Source organism: Engraulis encrasicolus, chromosome 1 (genome assembly GCF_034702125.1).
Source record: "Engraulis encrasicolus isolate BLACKSEA-1 chromosome 1, IST_EnEncr_1.0, whole genome shotgun sequence".
In the NCBI taxonomy this organism is placed as follows: domain Eukaryota; kingdom Metazoa; phylum Chordata; class Actinopteri; order Clupeiformes; family Engraulidae; genus Engraulis; species Engraulis encrasicolus.
In genome coordinates, this window is record NC_085857.1 from 12,760,287 (window position 1) to 12,775,281 (window position 14,995).

Consider the following 14,995-nt stretch of genomic DNA (forward strand, 5'->3'; position numbering starts at 1 on the left):
GCGTACTGAGTTTGACGAGTGTCTCGGTGAACTTCTCGCAGTTGATGGCGACGCGACACAGCAGCAGGATGAACTGGTGGTAGGAGAGGAAGTAGTCCAGGAGCATGCGGTCGTAAACTTCATCTTTACCCTGCGGAGAGACATGCACAGACAGGCAGACACGCACGCACACGCACATTACATTACATTACACTTTGCTGACGCTTTTATCCAAAAGCGACTTAGTAATTCACAGTGTATTGGTTACGGTCCCCGGAGCAATGTGGGGTTAGGTGCCTTGCTCAAGTGCACGTCAGCCATGGATGGAGGTGTAGGGGGAGGTAAGGGTGGGACTGTAACCCACAACCCCCTGATCTCTTAAGTCCATCTCCCTAACCATTAGACCAGGAATGTCAAACCCAGGCCCGGGGGCCAAATTTGGCCCGCGGAGTCATTTTATTTGGCCCGCGAGATCATTTCAACTGTGCATTACAGTTGGCCCCCCTTCACATTAATGTAGGCTATTGCTATTGAGTGTTTGAGATGTAAGCTTTGAGTATTGTAAGCATGTGCGCGCAAGCACAATTTCAGTACTTTTTGAATATTGAGTTCGGCCCGCGACTTCATCCCAGATTTAAGTTTTGGCCCACGGCGAATTTGAGTTTGACACCCCTGCATTAGACCATGACGGCTGCCCACAAAACACACGCACGGGAGCCCCCACCAGAGAGAGTAGAGAGAGAGAGGTTCCATTTTTTCCGGGTTCTATTATTGCAAGGGTGGTTGGTGGGGGGGAATCCCCCTTTAAGCAGACCTAGGCAGACCTAAGGATTGTTCTATTCAATGCTAGGAGTATTATGACACGCCCTTTTAGGCAGACTGGAACCTGGTCATGTTAGGTGCCCACATCAACCTATTACAATGGCACATCTCTATACTTAAAGAATCTCTGGCCCCACCTTGCTGGTTTCCACCATGGAGGGCAGTAGGCACATGTTGAGCTCCGGGCGGGGGGGTCGGATGTTGTTCTTGCCCCCCATCAACTTCATGTTCTCCCGGCACGGCAGGTAGGGACCGAACGACACTGGACACGAGGGAAGAGAAGGAAGAGGAGGAGGAGGAGGAGAGGTGGAGAGAGAAAGCAGACAGGGAGGAAGAGAGAGAAAAGAGGAGAAGAGGAGGAAAGGAGATACGGAGGAAGAGGAGGAAGAGACAGAGGAGGAGAGGAGGGGAAAACGGATATGGAGGAAGAGGAGGAGGAGAAGGAGGAAGATGAGGAGGAGGAGGAAGAGTGGGGAGAAAGGAGGAGAAAGAGAAAAAAATAAATAAAAACAAATTAAGCTTCCATAACACAAATTCAACAATATAATGAGCTTCATGTTCTATCCACAAGGAATGTAGGATCCAAGGGACACTTCGGAGGGAGGAGAAAGAGGAAAAGAGAAGCAGTGGATGAGAAAAGAATATGAGAGAGAGAGAGATAATGGAGGAGAAAATAGAAAGTAGGCTTCCAAAACACAAATGGAGGGTAGGGCACGACGGACACTGCATACAGAGGAAGAGGAGAAGTGGAGAAGTGGAGGACAAATTGAGCACCCATCGCACAAGTCCTGGATATGTTGACTGACATGACCTATTTTTTTTGGAACAACTCAAGTTACAGATTTTAGCAAATTGTTGAACTGCAAACCATCAAAATTGAACTGGTTCTGACTATAACGACAAATAATGTGTGTTGATTTAAGGCTAAAAAAGTGGGGGTATTGCTGTAGTGATGGGTGCAGCAGTTGAAAACAGGGCTTTGAACCGGTTCAAGGAACAACAATGAAAATAGGGAACTTTTTGTATTTTACAGGGAACAGAAACGAAACTGGAAACGTTTTTATTTTTTATGTTTTGGAACAGGAACACTTATTAAAAGTAATGGTAACCGGTTAATACCGTTTTTATTTCGTTCCTCAAACTGGACAAAAAAGCCTAATTATTTTCCTGCTCAAGTTACCATGACGGCTGAGGTTCACGTCCTGTGTGACAGACATTTGCTGACTGAATGGAGAGAGAGCGGTGGATTACTAAGTCTCCACTCCACATCCTAAATAAGATAAACCACAGTCATCCAAAAGGGCAGAGTTCCTATTGCATCGTTATTAGACATATTGCAGAGAAGCACGTTTAAAGCGTTTGTTCTTTGTTAATGGACATCCATGGCCGCTTCAAATGCAGATATGCACACACTCGCAATGTCCGTCATAGCGCTCCCCGTGACAAGTCAGCATGGAGTGCGCATTTTCATATATGAGGTTTATTATTTCTCCGCTTAGGTCGTCCCTGAATGACAAAATTCTGTAGGATATTCTTTTCATCTGCTTGAATAAACAGTTTGGAATGTAGGCTGACCCATTTGCACTACCGTCTTTCTTGGTTAATTAACGTCAGATATGGGGAGTAATCAGCTGACAGGAACGAAATTAAACGATCCGGGAACAATATATATTTTTTCTAACTGGAAACGTTATAATTCCGTTTCTGTTTGGAACGAACCAATTAGAAAAAAAATCAGTTCAAAGCCCTGGTTTAAAATGCTGATGTCACAACAAAGTGAACTAGCAAAGCGCTCAGAAAGTGCACCCACCTCCGCCCTCTACTGGACAGTACTGACGTACGAATGTACTGACGTAGAATGTACTGACGTAGAATGTACTAACAAACGAGTGTACACACAAACTCGGCCGATCACATAACCCGCTTGGCAGAGATAATCAGACGAGATGTAAATAGTCAAATGAGCTAGGTGCTAGGAGTGAGCCTAGTGTTGATTGGCGGTAGTGTGGGCGTGACTCACTCGAAATATTACAGTGGTGATGGGTGCAGTGGTTTGCAGTGCTGATATACACTACAATGTGAATTCAATGTGATATAAATAATGAAATGAGTTAAGGTGGGGGTGAGCCTAGTGTTGATTGGTTGATTGGAGGCGTTTTGTGGGGGCGGGACTCACTGGGGATGTTGCTATGGTGATAGGTGCAGTGGTTGTGCTGCAGGAAGGGGACCAGAGTGTGGAGGAAGTCATGCGGACTCAGGAGCACCAACTCCTTCAAGACATCTGGAGAGAGAGAAGAGAGTGGGGGGGGGAGAGAGGAGAGAGGGAGGGAGATAGAGGAGAGAGAGGAGGGGGGGAGAGGAGAGGGGGTGGGAGAGAGGAGAGAGGGAGGGAGATAGAGGAGAGAGAGGGGGGGAGAGGAGAGGAGAGGAGAGGAGAGAGAGGAGGGGGGGAGAGAGGGAGGGAGAGAGCGGGGGAGAGGAGAGAGGGAGGGAGATAGAGGAGAGAGAGGGGGGAGAGAGAGGGGGTGGGGAGAGAGGGAGAGGAGAGAGAGAGAGGAGAGAGGGCGGGGGGGAGAGAGAGGAGAGAGGGCGGGGGGGAGAGAGAGGAGAGAGGGGGGAGAGGAGAGGGGGGGGGAAAAAGAGGAGAGAGAGAGAGAGGAGAGGAGAGAGGAGAGAGGGAGAGAGGAGAGAGGGCGGGGGGAGAGAGAGGAGAGAGGGGGGGAGAGGAGAGGGGGGGGAGAGAGAGGGGAGAGAGGGGGGAGAGGGGAAGGGAGAGAGGGGAGAGAGGAGGAGAGAGAGGAGAGAGAGAGGGGGGAGAGAGAGAAAGAGAGAGAGAGGAGAGAGGAAGAGAGAGAGAGAGAGAGAGAGAGAGAGAGAGAGAGAGAGAGAGAGAGTGGAGGGAGAGAGGAGAGAGAGAGAGAGAGAGAGAGAGGGTGGAGGGAGAGAGGAGAGAGGAGAGAGAGAGAGAGAGAGAGAGAGAGAGAGAGAGAGAGGAAGAGAGAGAGAGAGGGGAGAGAGGAGGAGAGAGAGGAGAGAGAGAGGGGGGAGAGAGAGAGAGAAAGAGAGAGAGAGAGAGAGAGAGAGAGAGAGAGAGAGAGAGAGAGGGGGAAAGAATAATGAGAGAGAAAAAATGTAGAGAGAGAGAAGGAGAGGGGGGGGGAGAGGTAGAGAGAGAGAGAGAGAAAGGGAGGGGGGGAGAGAGAGAGAACAAAATAATGACAAAGACAGAGAAAAAAATGTCAGTACAACATCAGGAAAATGTGATAACGGGCAATATTCACAAACAATATGTTTGAAGTGTGTGTGTGTGTGTGTGTGTGTGTGTGTGTGTGTGTGTGTGTGTGTGTGTGTGTGTGTGTGTGTGTGTTACCTAGGCAGGCGTTGCGTAGTTCGGGGGGGCTGTAGGAGTTGAGGAGGGTGAGGAGCTTGTGGGCAAAGTCAATCCTCTCCTGCCACTGGATCAGAGCCTGCTTCACATCTGTACACACACGCACACGCACAATATATATGTTAAAACAATCCCAGACCAGCCTGCTTCCCATCTGCACCGACCATACAGGATAAAGAATAGCAGTCCATATGGAAATACTGCACAACACATTTAAAACAATCACAGTAAAGCTTCTTATTGCGATCACAACTAGAGCTACTGATAGGAAGTGATCAACTTTCAATCCCTCTATATAGAACCAATCATTTGCTCCTGGTGATCTGATCTTTGCGCCACAGGTATGTGGGTGCTTGTCATTGAGACGACAGGAAAATGGAAATTCCGTAATCTGCTTTTAACCCCTGAGCCCCTCGTTAAAGAGCCCAACACTTCCCTCTAGTGGTGTTACCTTTGCGTTGCAAGTACGGTCCCATTGTCTAGTCTATTATTCTTACTTGATGATTCTGAGTTTAGGCCTATAGTGCACTATTGCAGACCAAAACACCTATAGAGTGCGTTGCAATATGCGACCTTGCCTCCTCCACCTGCTTCTCTCCTCGTACCAGGAAGTAATATGTCATGATAACATCACTGACAACAGCATTATATTTCAATATCTTGCAAAAGCTCAATTGTAGAGTCTTTTTCTCATTTGCAATTGGGATGGTGAATGAAAAACAGTCCCTCAAAAGTTGTTGTGGCTAGGCTGACAGCTGGAAAAACTTTATCGTTTTCTCCACGGAGGAGGGGCCAGGAGGCGGGACGAGGAGACAAGCGCAAGTGGAGGAGGCAAGGTTGCATATTGTAACGCACCCATAGTGTACTGCTGTAGACCCAGGCACCTCCCTCTAGTTGTGTTACCTTTGCGTTACAGGTATTGCAGACAACTTGTCTACTCCACAATTCTTACTCGATGACTGCTTTTAAGCCTACAGTGAACTATTGTAGACCCAGACATCGCCCTCTGATGGCTATACCTTTGCGTTGCAGGTATAGGCATGTGGTCTTGCATAATACTGATCCTGAAGTAAATTAATTCATCTGCTTTTAAAGGGACACTGTGTGAGATTTTTAGTTGTTTATTTCCAGATTTCATGCTGCCCATTCACTAATGTTACCTTTTTCATGAATATTTACCACCACCATCAAATTCTAAGTATTCATTATGACTGGAAAATTGCACTTTTCATACATGAAGAGGGAGATCTTCTCCATAGTCCGCCATTTTGAATTTCCAGAAATAGCCATTTAAAGCTGCAAAAATGACTGTACTTGGGCCAAACTAGAAAATATTAGTTTATTACTTAGTAAACTTTCATGAAAAGGTCAAACTCGGCAATAGGCAACACCGTTTCAGTGAGCAGCATAGTTGCAGTACCTTTTTTAACCATTTCCTGCACAGTGCACCTTTAATCTCCACTTCCCTCTTTATAGACCACAACATCTCCCTCTGGTGGTGTTACCTCTGTGTTGCAGGTATTGCAGGCACCTTGACTACTCTACTATTCTTACTCGAGGAGTAACCCTCTGGTGGCGATACCTTTGCGTTGCAGGTAAGGGCGTGTGGCCTTGAGGACGGAGAGGAAGATGGACAGCAGCTCCACCAGGTCTCCCGTCACGTGGCACGCCGTCGCCTCATGGTACATCATGTGCAGGGTGTTGAAGGACTGCAACATGTAAACAGAGACAGGCAACGATAAGAAATACTGATAAAAGGCAAGTCACTTGCGCTCTAACCTTCTTGGTGCGATAGTCCAGGACGGTATATAATGTAGAGTAAACTGGTCCACTTCGAAGAGACTAGGCCAGGGATGACTGGAGCACTCAGATACTTTTCAGTATTTTATCGTGGTGAAAACATAATGACTGAAGAAGACGCACACAGCGTCGAAACGTCAGAGTCGCACACAGCGTCGAAACGTCAGTCATTATGTTTTCACCACAATAAAATACTAAAAAGTATCTGAGTGCTCCAGTCATCCCTGGCCTAGTCTTTCCGAAGTGGACCAGTTTACTCCACATAAGAAATACTTATTTTGACAAAGTTTTGTGAGAGCCCACACACCTCTGATGAAGGCCTAAGTGCCGAAACGACAGCACCAAGAAAAATAAGAAGTGCTGAACCGTGAAGAAGCAGTGTCGCGCTCTTCCTTGTGTTAACTAATGATAAGAAATACAACAATAATGCTAAAACAATAAATGAAAAAAAAAACCCTCTACAGTCTCAAAGTGTTTACATATACAATAATGATCTCATGAGGTACATTGCGAGGCTGAGTGAGCTGGGCTTTGAAGGACAATATCTAAATACAACATAGAGACTCACAGTGAATATCAAAACTCAAAATCAAACCCAGCGTAATTTTGGGCCATTTTTAATCTTTGCTGCATGACGCATGGCTTTCAAAATTATTGGAAAAACCCACAGTGCTATAGGTATACTAAATATCTTGTAAAGGGGTGTTTTTTGTGACAGAAATGACACAATTGCCAATCCAGGGGACTGTCTAGATTGTCATGCCCTGTATAATGTTACTTAAAGGGGAAATGTGTCTGGGTCTTAATGGGCAACTGAACTGAATTGATTTATTTAATGAAGGCAGTAGTATTATGCAATAGCTATAGAGCTTGAAAGTGATGTCACTTCCCCCGATTTCATGGGACCTCAACGGCGTTTTTAGCCGAAAATCGTAGCATGTAATCCAATGGCGGTATTAAAATGATATTTCGATCCCTTTTGAGTTGTGCCACGAGCTCCACATATGTTGTTTCTGATATTTTTGTTGAATTTTTCGTACGACCCCCTAAACTTTTTTAGAAAGATGTGTTTCTTCACATTTTTCATGCAGACGGCCTCGGAACAAAACACTGATACTTCTGCATGAATAATCTTTATCTAGCCTCTTAAACAGCATATTTGTAGCCCAGTGCATGTAATGACTGAGATCGGAAGATATTTACTCGCTACCATGTTGTTAGATGGTCAGCTTAGGTCCCGTGAAATTCGGAACTAAGGGGCGGGACTTTCAAGCTCTATTGTTGTCCAGTTGATTGAGAGTCCCCTGATTTAGAGGTGGGGTTGCAGGTTAACCATTTTAAGAAAATGTACTATCACGTTGGGGGTTCCGCAGGCTCATAGGAGTTTATGAAGAACCTTAGAATCCTGGGGCAGTTCCGCCAACGTGATGTCATACCTGCAACCCAACCTTTAAGACAGTCCCATGATTCTTTTCACAAAGTGTCACATCACACACATGAACCAGAGTGCATACTAATAGCATTTTCTCTGATTCTTATCAAAAATAAAATCTGTTCACAAAGTAAGATGCTATTTCCCTCACCTCAGTCATGAGGATGAGTCCTCGGTTGAAGACCACCAGCAGTCGGTCCTCATCGTTTTCCAGTAAAACACGGAAGGCACTGAAAGAAATCACAACGGCTTATATGAAAATTAAGACACTTGACCACCTTTATAAACCCCGGCCAACGATTTTAACTGTACTAAGCCCCAAAATAGTGGCATACCCCTTTGATAGCATATTTTAATAGTTCACTATTACAGTGGATCTACCACATTAGGTACAGTGTAATAACCAGTGTAACAAGATTCAACACCATGTACCAAGTTTGTACTTATCTCTAGGGTTGAGGTTAGGGTTGGTACATGGTATTACACTGGTATTACATGGTATTAAATATCTTTAGTGTTACACTGATTATTACACGGTACCTAATGTGGTAGATCCACTGTAATAGTGAACCATTGAAATGAAGTGTAACCCAGAGCTCCAAATAGCTGCTGGGTTCCCTTTAAAGGTTGGATGCAAGAGTGCCGACTAAATGTACAAGCGTGATTGTAAATTGTGATTGTGTATGAGCTTCGAAAACAAATATATATACTGTACATTTTGAACAGTTTGGTGTGTGTGTACCTGATGAGTGTACTCCAGCCGGATCTGCCGTTTAGACACCTCAGGTAGCAGCTAATGGCGTGTGTGTGTGTGTGTGTGTGTGTGTGTGTGTGTGTGTGTGTGTGTGTGTGTGTGTGTGTGTGTGTGTGTTGTACCTGATGAGTGTAGTCCAGCAGGATCTGCCGTCGAGGCATCTGAGGTAGCAGCTGATGGTGTGTGTGTGTGTGTGTGTGTGTGTGTGTGTGTGTGTGTGTGTGTGTGTGTGTGTGTGTGTTATACCTGATGAGAGTAGTCCAGCAGGATCTGCCGTCGAGGCATCTGAGGTAGCAGCTGATGGTGTGTGTGTGTGTGTGTGTGTGTGTGTGTGCTTGTGTGTGTGTGTTATACCTGATGAGAGTAGTCCAGCAGGATCTGCCGTCGAGGCATCTGAGGTAGCAGCTGATGGTGGTCTTCTTGAACTGCTTGATATCCTCCAGCTCCTCCTCCCTCATGTCTGGACGCTGGGCCACAAACAGCTGCATCAGGTTGAACAGCTCCTCCACCGCCTGGTATGGAGAGGGATGGAGAGAGAGAGAGAGAGAGAGATAGAGATAGAGAGAGAGAGAGAGAGAGAGAGAGAGAGAGAGAAAGAGAGAGAGAAAGAAAGAAAGAGAGAGAGAGAGAGAGAAAGAAAGAGAGAGAGAGAGAGAGAGAGAGAGAGAGAGAGAGAGAGAGAAAACACATTTTATAAATGAGTTAGTGGGGGGAAAAAAGTGAGAGAGAGTGAGAGCGAGATAGACAAACACAGAGGCGGCCAGACAGAGCGAGTGAGTGAGTGAGTCAAACATCCCAGAGTACACACATGGGGAGAGGGAGAGAGAGAGAGCAAAGTATATGGGCAGACATGGACAGAGAGAGAGCAGGGACGCAACTACTGTTTTCTGGGGGGGTATGCAAGAACGATTTTGGTGCCCCCCCTCCCAAAAAAACACTTAATAATTATTTGGCGCCCTCCAACGCCCTCTCTTTGGCGCCCCCCTCTCTCTGGCGCCCCCCAGGGTACTGGCTGGCGTGTGGCGTGTGGCGTGTGTGTGTGTGTACGTCTGTCTGCGTAACTCACCCCGGGGTACTGGCTGGCTGGCGTGTGTGGGTGTGTGTGTGTGTGTGTGTGTGTGTGTGTGTGTGTAACTCACCCCGGGGTACTGGCTGGCGTGTGGCGTATATGGTGTGTGTGTGTGTGTGTGTGTGTGTGTGTGTGTGTGTGTGTGTGTGTGTGTGTGTGTGTGTGTGTGTGTGTGTGTGTGTGTCCGTCTGCGAAACTCACCCCGGGGTACTGGCTGGCGTGTGGCGTGAGGTTCTTGAAGGCCCACTGGATGTTCTGGTGCTGGGCCAGTTGCCGCGTGAAGCCCGGAGACAGCTCACAGCACAGCCGCAACATCCCATAATAGGCCGGCAGCATGCCTAGGACAACAACAAGATTTTATTTCATTTTTATTTCATTTTATTTTACATCTAATTTAAGAGCTGTTTTTGTTTTTAATTGTAAGGAAATGTGAAAGTGAAAGCCCAACGTCATAGTGACACAGCACTCCATAGCACACATGTGCACACTGTGCACGACGAAATTGCATTTATGCCTCACCCGTGCAAGGGGGCAACCCAATGGCGCCCAAAAGGGAGCATGGTGGCAGGACAGTGCCATGCTCAGAGTACCTCAGTCATGGAGGAGGATGGAGGAGAGCACTGGTTAATTACTCCCCCCATCAACCTGGTGGGTCGGGAGTCGAACCGGCAACCTTTGAGGTACAAGTCTGACGCCCTAACCGCTTACCCATGACTGCCCCAATACCAACACAAATAACAAATACCAACACATACGCACCTCTGGCAGAAAGACTTGAAAAAACACGAGGGTGCAACAGCCAAATGTTCTATAAAACAGCTTTCTTGGCAGAGATCTGCACTCTCTGAGTGCATTTCTAGTTTCATCTTATTTTACATTTCATTTCGAGGTCATTTTTTGTTTTTACTAGAAAGGACATATGTCCATTGTCCATTTGTAACTGAGCCCTGAGGAAGGTCAGTAGACCGAAAGCTTGGCCTATCATTAAAAAGGGGATTGAAGTGTGCTGACATTTTTCTTTCAATTTTACTAGAAAGGAAATACCAACACAAACTCACCTCTGTTGAAGAGCACCACGTCCTGGTCGTCGTGGTCGGCCAGTATGTAGTTGAAGGCGATGTTCTTGGTGACGGCGGGGTTCTGCACGATGAGCCGCACGTTCTCGGGGCAGTCCACGCACGCGTTGTACCAGAAGGAGAGCAGGGCCTGCTTATTGTGGTTGGTGGCGATGGCTGGCTCTGACAGCTTGGGCTGCAGAGAAAAGAGGATTGATTGATTGATTGATTGATTGATTGATTGATTGATTACATTTACTGCCATTTCTGCAGCTATGGCTATATCATGGCCAATACAGATAGTTTGTTTGTTTGTTTACATTTATGGCAAAATATGCAACGCCAATACAGATAGAGAAAAGAACATTACATCACATTTACAAACACAACTGAATAAATTAAGAGACTAAATACGCTTCTTAACATCAATACATTCCAAAAAATTCAAAACCAGAGAAAAGAGGAAGGGGAGAAGAGAAGAGGACAGAGAAGAGAATAGACGTGATGTTGAGCCATAATGATAATAATAATAATTTGATCATCTCTTGTTGCCCCCAAAAGGATAGCCTGGTCTCCTGACCATCCCATAATACTACCATTTCATTTTGTATTCATGGTCTGGAGGTTGTTTGATCTGACGCAATTGCAGGAAGCGGGAAGGACATTTTCGGAAAAATCAGGATTGAACTTATACCGTAAGTTGTTGAACAAACATGTCTGACGTCTATCTTTGGCGATGTAGGACCGATTAACAGACATGTCTGAGACTACATCCTACCGTAGGATAAAATTACAATGTAGGACCGTTTGTCAGAACACCGTCCAAATCCTACCGCTCAAAATCGCTCCACAGAAAACAGTTACCAGATGTAGTGCGGTAGTCTCTTGGCGGAAGTACGTAGGATGGTGCGCAAGGCTACCAGAAGGAGAGAAGGAGCTTGCTTATTATGGTTGTTTGGTGGCAGACAATTTGGGCATCAGAAAAGAGGAAGGGATGACGGTAATAATACAGGGTGAAAATGGAAGACATTTTGAAGAATTTTCGATGCCATTTTCAAAAACTCGCAAGATCACATACGGTAAAGGTGCACTAAATATTTGTAGTAGTTCATTAAAAAAAAAAAAAAAAAATCACCCTCACTCACACACACACAATCCCCTATATCACCTGAAAGAGGTTCCATAGGTCCATGAAGTACATGGAGAGCATGATCTTCTAGCATGCACGCACACACATCCACACACACACACATCCACACACACACGCATACACACACATCCACACACACACACACATCCACACACACACACTCCCCCCCTATCTCACCTGAAAGAGGTTCCACAAGTCCATGAAGTACGTGGAGAGCATGATCTTCTCGGTCTTGGAGAGGAGGCAGTAGGTGAGGAAGCTGAAGTACTGCACCAGCTTGGTGGTCCCGTGCACGGCCACGTCTACGTACAGCTTGGCACGGCCCAGCAACCCCAGCAGTAGCGTGTACACCTAGGGGGAGAGAGAAGAGTAATAAAGTAGATTAAATTATATTCCACGTACAGTTTAGCACGGCCCAGCAACCCCAGCAGTAGCGTGTACACCTAGGGTGGGGGGGGAGAGGAGGAGGAGAGGAGATGATTAGGGATGCACCGATACCGATACTATCGTACTCGTCAAGCACTTGCCGATACCAGGAACGATACTGCAATTACACAAAACAATGCAAAATCTTGTCACGTTTTGTGGACTTGAAAGCAGCATGGAAAAAAAGTACCACCTCATACATTTACTAACATTTAAATCTACATGGAAATGGACAATAAAAATATCACAGGTGGAAAAAAACAAGGCCATGCATTTATTTTTATTGTATTTTGGTGGCAAAAGGTATCGGTATCGGTACTCGGTATCGGCAAGTACACACATTAATGTACTCGTACTTGTATCGGTTCTCAAAAAAGTGGTATCGGTGCATCCCTAGAGATTTTCATCATCATCATCATCATCATACAAGAAATCCTTCATACCCTCAGCTGTAGCCCTACTGAACAAGAGATGAACAATGACTAGCTATCCAGCCTCAGCATGCATGTATTGTTTTGACTTGTTCTGTCCTGTTTTGTCCAATGTCTGTGAGAATGACCGAGGCCACGGCAAAGACAATTTTCTGTTTCATGTGTAACAGACAATGAAGCTTTATCTTATCTTATCATATTATTATCGTCATCATCATATCAGTCACCTGGTGCAGGACCACGGTGGAGTCTGGGCTGAGTGGCAAGTATAGTAACTGCACTGCTGCTTTGTTAAGAGCTAATATCATATTATCATCATCATATGAGTCACCTAGTGTAGGACCACATAAGCATAATAAGCATATAAGCATATATTATCATCATCATCATCGTCATCATATTTACCTGGTGCAGGACGACGGTGGAGTCGGGGCTGAGCGGCAGGTCCCGTGTGGGGATGTGGAGCGACCGCGTGGTGCGGAACATCTGACGGAACGAGTTGCTGGGGATCAGAGAGACCAGCAGGTAGGCCGCCGCTGAGAATAGGAGAGGAGAAGAGAAGGAGAAGAGGGGGAGAAAAGTTAAGATATTAGACACAACGTAAAGTGATTTTCAATGGGGCTTTATTTTTTATTTTACTTATTATCCAAAGCGGCTTACAGCTATTTTGATACAGGGTATTGGTTAAGTTACGTACACACACATCGCTGCTATTTACTAGCTTCTCACTTACTCGCCTACTCGCCACTCTTTCATGGAACGTTCGCTGAAAGTTCCCGCGGCTTTAACTGTCAATGTACAGCCAAGAAGTACCGAACTCTGCATTCCAATTGGTTACTCGCTTACTCGCCTCGCTCAAAGTTAAAATATTTTCAACTTGGGATCCGCCCACATCGCATCGCTTGTACAGTACTCGCCTACTCGTCTCGCTGGAACACATTGACATTCTATTGACTTCATTTGCTGAGCAAGTAACTAGTAGCGACGTGTGTGAACCTAGCTTTACAGTCCCTGGAGCAATGTAGGGTTAAGTGGCTTGCTCAAAGGCACATCAGCCATGGATAGAGTAGTAGGGAGAGGGGTAAAGGTGAAATTCGAACCTGCAACCCTCTGATCTTAAGTCCACCTCCTTAATCACTAGGCCACCGCTGCCCCCTCTAGTTGTGTGTGTGTGTGTGTATTTGTGCTTACATGCGCGGACGCGTGGGTAGTTGTGTGCGAGGAGGAACCTCTCCACCCAGCTCTCCATGTTCTGTAGTACCCAGCTGTGCGCCATCTTGTTGCGAGGAGTCTGCACTGCCAGCCAGTCCAGACATTGAGACGGGTTGTACTCTATCACCTGAGGGATACGGAAGTACATACACACAGACGGTACTCATGAACGAGAGTTTTTCCAAACACCTATACCAAACCATATGTGACTTTTAAAAATACCTCAGGGTTGGACTCCATCACGGAACACACAAACTCAAGTCAAGAATAGAAGTGATCCAAGACTAGAGACACAATAGCTCCCTTATCCTGTGTAAGACGTGACTGAGACCAATACTAAGTAATACTAATGGCACACCATACCTCCCATATTCTCTATAGGATCTAGGATGTGACAACTACTACCATTACGACTGCTGCTGCTAGTGCAAGTACTGTTACTACTGCTACTGCTACTGCTACTGCTACTGCCACAACTACTACTACTGCCGCTGCTGCCGCCGCCGCCGCCGCCGCCGCCGCCACCACCACCACCACCACCACCACCACCACTACACATATGACATTTGCAGCGCCTTACAACACACCCAAAAACACCATGCAGTACTAGGGCTGGGTATCGCAGCCATGTTCCTGTATCGATTCCATTTCGATTCTTAGGTCTTTGAATAGATTAATCACGATTCATTCCAAATCAATTCAATCCGTTCCCTTCTTGGTGCCAGGATTTCCCCCAAAAGATGCTATTGCTTATTTTTATATAAAAATGTCAAAGGGCTGTGGCTTGACAGTGTTAACAGATTGCTAATTTGTAATAAGTAGGCCTAGGACTAATTGACTAATACCTACTGGGTATTTTCCATAGACCTAAATTAAACAAAAAGAATAAAAAAAACAAAGAACCAAAAAAAAACGATTTTGTGCCATGTGAATCGATTATGTGAATTTTAAATGAAATCGATTGATTTCCGATTAAATTGATTATTTTACCCAGCCCTATGCAGTACCTAACGCGACACAGTGATTAAAATGGCGCGTCATACCTCCCATATCCTCTGCAGGATGTGGATGAGGGCATGCTTACTACAACTACTACTACTCCTACCGCATTTTAAAATGAACACGCTACAGTCAGAGAGAGTAGAGTTTCCATTGTTTCCGGGTTCTATTATTGCAGGGGGGGGGAGAAATCCCACTTTAGGCAGACCTAGGCAGACCTAAGGACTGTTCTATTCAATGCTAGGAGTATTATGACACGCCCCTTTAGGCAGACCGGAACCTGGTCACGTTAGGTGCCCATAGCAACCTATTACATTGGCATATCTCTATATACCTAAAGAATCTCTGGTACAGTGATGATTAAAACTGTGTGTACCTCCCATATCCTTTGCAGGACATAGGAGGCGTTTTTTATTTTACCACGTTTACACCAATGTAAAATAAAGGGTTTTTTGAATATTTCAACCACCTTGACCCA

General features: G+C 45.7%; 1 protein-coding gene across 1 annotated transcript in view; it reads right to left on the reverse strand.

The window, feature by feature from the left end:
* Positions 1-14,995, reverse strand: part of usp34 (ubiquitin specific peptidase 34) — a 158,179-nt gene that overhangs the window by 9,178 nt on the left and 134,006 nt on the right. Inside the window, exons 67-78 of the mRNA XM_063197771.1 lie at positions 13,498-13,645; positions 12,712-12,842; positions 11,627-11,800; positions 10,303-10,495; positions 9,446-9,582; positions 8,530-8,687; positions 7,573-7,651; positions 5,772-5,898; positions 4,172-4,279; positions 2,978-3,082; positions 939-1,063; positions 7-130 (exon numbers count right to left, since the gene is read on the reverse strand). Coding sequence (XP_063053841.1) covers positions 7-130; positions 939-1,063; positions 2,978-3,082; positions 4,172-4,279; positions 5,772-5,898; positions 7,573-7,651; positions 8,530-8,687; positions 9,446-9,582; positions 10,303-10,495; positions 11,627-11,800; positions 12,712-12,842; positions 13,498-13,645 — 1,609 coding nt within the window. The remainder of the gene's footprint in view (positions 1-6; positions 131-938; positions 1,064-2,977; positions 3,083-4,171; positions 4,280-5,771; positions 5,899-7,572; positions 7,652-8,529; positions 8,688-9,445; positions 9,583-10,302; positions 10,496-11,626; positions 11,801-12,711; positions 12,843-13,497; positions 13,646-14,995) is intronic.